This window comes from Acyrthosiphon pisum, chromosome X (assembly GCF_005508785.2).
Source record: "Acyrthosiphon pisum isolate AL4f chromosome X, pea_aphid_22Mar2018_4r6ur, whole genome shotgun sequence".
In the NCBI taxonomy this organism is placed as follows: Eukaryota; Metazoa; Arthropoda; class Insecta; order Hemiptera; family Aphididae; genus Acyrthosiphon; species Acyrthosiphon pisum.
In genome coordinates this window covers 91758239-91761390 of record NC_042493.1, presented here as the reverse complement: position 1 = coordinate 91761390, position 3152 = coordinate 91758239, and the positions used below count along the sequence as shown (strand labels likewise).

Below are 3152 nucleotides of genomic sequence, written 5' to 3'. Positions count from 1 at the left end.
GAAACCTAAATCAAAAGTTTTCACTACATAAATTGAGGGTTGAGTCATTAATACTTAATTATTTGACCTAACTTTTAGGAACACTATAGGAGGGTAAAATTAAAAAATAAATTAAAAATTCTTGAAATAAAAGTTTAAAAGATAACTTTATTCAATAATGTAAAAAAAAAAAAAAGAGAGATCATTTGAATTTTTTTCAAGAAATTAAAATGTAATTGCTAAATGTTAAAGGTAATAATATTACATAAGTTATTAAAGCCTAAAAAAAAAAAGAAAACTGTATTCTATCGTAAACATTATTAAATGATCAATAAAATAAAAATATTGAAATATTACGCTGCATAAGAAGTAGTTAATAAGAGTTGTTACTAAGAACTATGATGCCATATAAAATGAAAACATGATTATAAAAAGTATAACAACTCGTCCAATCCACTGTTAGGAGCACGTCTGAGGGTCTGACAGGTAAGGAAAGCCAATTTGTGTGCAAACTTACATGCAGCAGGAACCCGCACAGTACCCTAATTTGCTTCCAAAGACGATTCTGGTCTGGGTGTCCAATAATGTTCAACGCCGATTCGCCTTCGACCTCTTACAGCTCCTCTACCAAGCGATACTAGTGGTACATCTTCTAGAGTGAAATCTTAATAAATATAAAATAAAATAAATATTTAAAAAATGTTTTATAAAAATAGCAATTTATTAAAAAATGTATTACACGATCATTAGTAGTTTTAGTACATCTGATCACAGATGATCTGAATATTAAAAAAATATGTTTAGTATTTACATTTTAAATTATACTATACCCTGTTTTCCCTTTGCTTCCAAAGACGATTCTGGTCTGGGTGTCCAATAATGTTCAACGTCGATTCGCCTTCGACCTCTTACAGCTCCTCTACCAAGCGATACTAGTGGTACATCTTCTAGAGTGAAATCTTAATAAATATAAAATAAAATAAATATTTAAAAAATGTTTTATAAAAATAGCAATTTATTAAAAAATGTATTACACGATCATTAATAGTTTTAGTACATCTGATCACAGATGATCTGAATATTTAAAAAATATGTTTAGTATTTACATTTTAAATTATACTATACCCTGTTTTCCCTTTGCTTCCAAAGACGATTCTGGTCTGGGTGTCCAATAATGTTCAACGCCGATTCGCCTTCGACCTCTTACAGCTCCTCTACCAAGCGATACTAGTGGTACATCTTCTAGAGTGAAATCTTAATAAATATAAAATAAAATAAATATTTAAAAAATGTTTTATAAAAATAGCAATTTATTAATAAATGTATTACACGATCATTAGTAGTTTTAGTACATCTGATCACAGATGATCTGAATATTAAAAAAATATGTTTAGTATTTACATTTTAAATTATACTATACCCTGTTTTCCCTTTGCTTCCAAAGACGATTCTGGTCTGGGTGTCCAATAATGTTCAACGTCGATTCGCCTTCGACCTCTTACAGCTCCTCTACCAAGCGATACTAGTGGTACATCTTCTAGAGTGAAATCTTAATAAATATAAAATAAAATAAATATTTAAAAAATGTTTTATAAAAATAGCAATTTATTAAAAAATGTATTACACGATCATTAATAGTTTTAGTACATCTGATCACAGATGATCTGAATATTTAAAAAATATGTTTAGTATTTACATTTTAAATTATACTATACCCTGTTTTCCCTTTGCTTCCAAAGACGATTCTGGTCTGGGTGTCCAATAATGTTCAATGTCGATTCGCCTTCGACCTCTTACAGCTCCTCTACCAAGCGATACTAGTGGTACATCTTCTAGAGTGAAATCTTAATAAATATAAAATAAAATTAATATTTAAAAAATGTTTTATAAAAATAGCAATTTATTAATAAATGTATTACACGATCATTAATAGTTTTAGTACATCTGATCACAGATGATCTGAATATTAAAAAAATATGTTTAGTATTTACATTTTAAATTATACTATACCCTGTTTTCCCTTTGCTTCCAAAGACGATTCTGGTCTGGGTGTCCAATAATGTTCAACGTCGTTTCGCCTTCGACCTCTTACAGCTCCTCTACCAAGCGATACTAGTGGTACATCTTCTAGAGTGAAGTATTAATAAATATAAAATAAAATTAATATTTAAAAAAATTTTTATAAAAATAGCAATTTATTAATAAATGTATTACACGATCATTAATAGTTTTAGTACATCTGATCACAGATGATCTGAATATTAAAAAAATATGTTTAGTATTTACATTTTAAATTATACTATACCCTGTTTTCCCTTTGCTTCCAAAGACGATTCTGGTCTGGGTGTCCAATAATGTTCAATGTCGATTCGCCTTCGACCTCTTACAGCTCCTCTACCAAGCGATACTAGTGGTACATCTTCTAGAGTGAAATCTTAATAAATATAAAATAAAATAAATATTTAAAAAATGTTTTATAAAAATAGCAATTTATTAAAAAATGTATTACACGATCATTAATAGTTTTAGTACATCTGATCACAGATGATCTGAATATTTAAAAAATATGTTTAGTATTTACATTTTAAATTATACTATACGTTGACCTCACACGAAAAAAAAAAAAAAATACTATACCCTGTTTTCCCTTTGCTTCCAAAGACGATTCTGGTCTGGGTCTCCAATAATGTTCAACGTCGATTCGCCTTCGACCTCTTACAGCTCCTCTACCAAGCGATACTAGTGGTACATCTTCTAGAGTGAAGTATTAATAAATATAAAATAAAATTAATATTTAAAAAAATTTTTATAAAAATACCAATTTAGATAGTGTTAAGTAGTTCCATCAAATTTAACACGAACTTGAATTTATTTGGAATTACTAAGATAAGATAAGTTGGTATTATCATTTAGAATATATTAATATCACTAATATAGATTTGAGATAAATTATATATATTACCTGTAGTCAAATTTCTAAGTCCTTCTTCAACTTGTTGCACCTTGAAAAAAACACAGCGTATAAATACTTAATAAATGTAGAAAATTTCAAAAGTATTCTTACTCCTGCCATCGGGCTTTGCTTAGGAACTGACGGTCTTTCAATAGAAACCACCGGTATTTGTTCACGTTGCATGGTAACTGGCGTTTGATGTGGTTGTGTAGAATGTATT

At 28.6% G+C, this 3152-nt stretch overlaps 1 protein-coding gene across 1 annotated transcript; it reads right to left on the bottom strand.

The window, feature by feature from the left end:
• Nucleotides 1-484: 484 nt before the first annotated feature.
• Nucleotides 485-3115, bottom strand: LOC100572801. The gene is made up of 10 exons (XM_029485295.1): nt 3044-3115; nt 2942-2981; nt 2617-2733; nt 2285-2413; nt 1990-2106; nt 1695-1823; nt 1400-1528; nt 1105-1233; nt 810-938; nt 485-643 (listed from the first exon to the last, which is right to left on the bottom strand). Exons 1-10 carry the CDS (start codon nt 3113-3115, stop codon nt 522-524), a joined length of 1113 nt encoding a protein of 370 aa, XP_029341155.1. The 3' UTR covers nt 485-521.
• Nucleotides 3116-3152: the final 37 nt, after the last annotated feature.

What these genes read in the sequence shown, in the direction of transcription:
- LOC100572801 (XM_029485295.1), bottom strand. Translation starts at nt 3,115, where the DNA reads ATGCAACGTGAACAAATACCGGTGGTTTCTATTGAAAGACCGTCAGTT. An exon ending in GGAAGCAAAGGGAAAACAGG is followed by an intron (nt 2,414 to 2,616) that starts GTATAGTATTTT and finishes ATATTTATTAAG; the next exon opens with ATTTCACTCTAGAAGATGTA. An exon ending in GGAAGCAAAGGGAAAACAGG is followed by an intron (nt 1,824 to 1,989) that starts GTATAGTATAAT and finishes ATATTTATTAAG; the next exon opens with ATTTCACTCTAGAAGATGTA.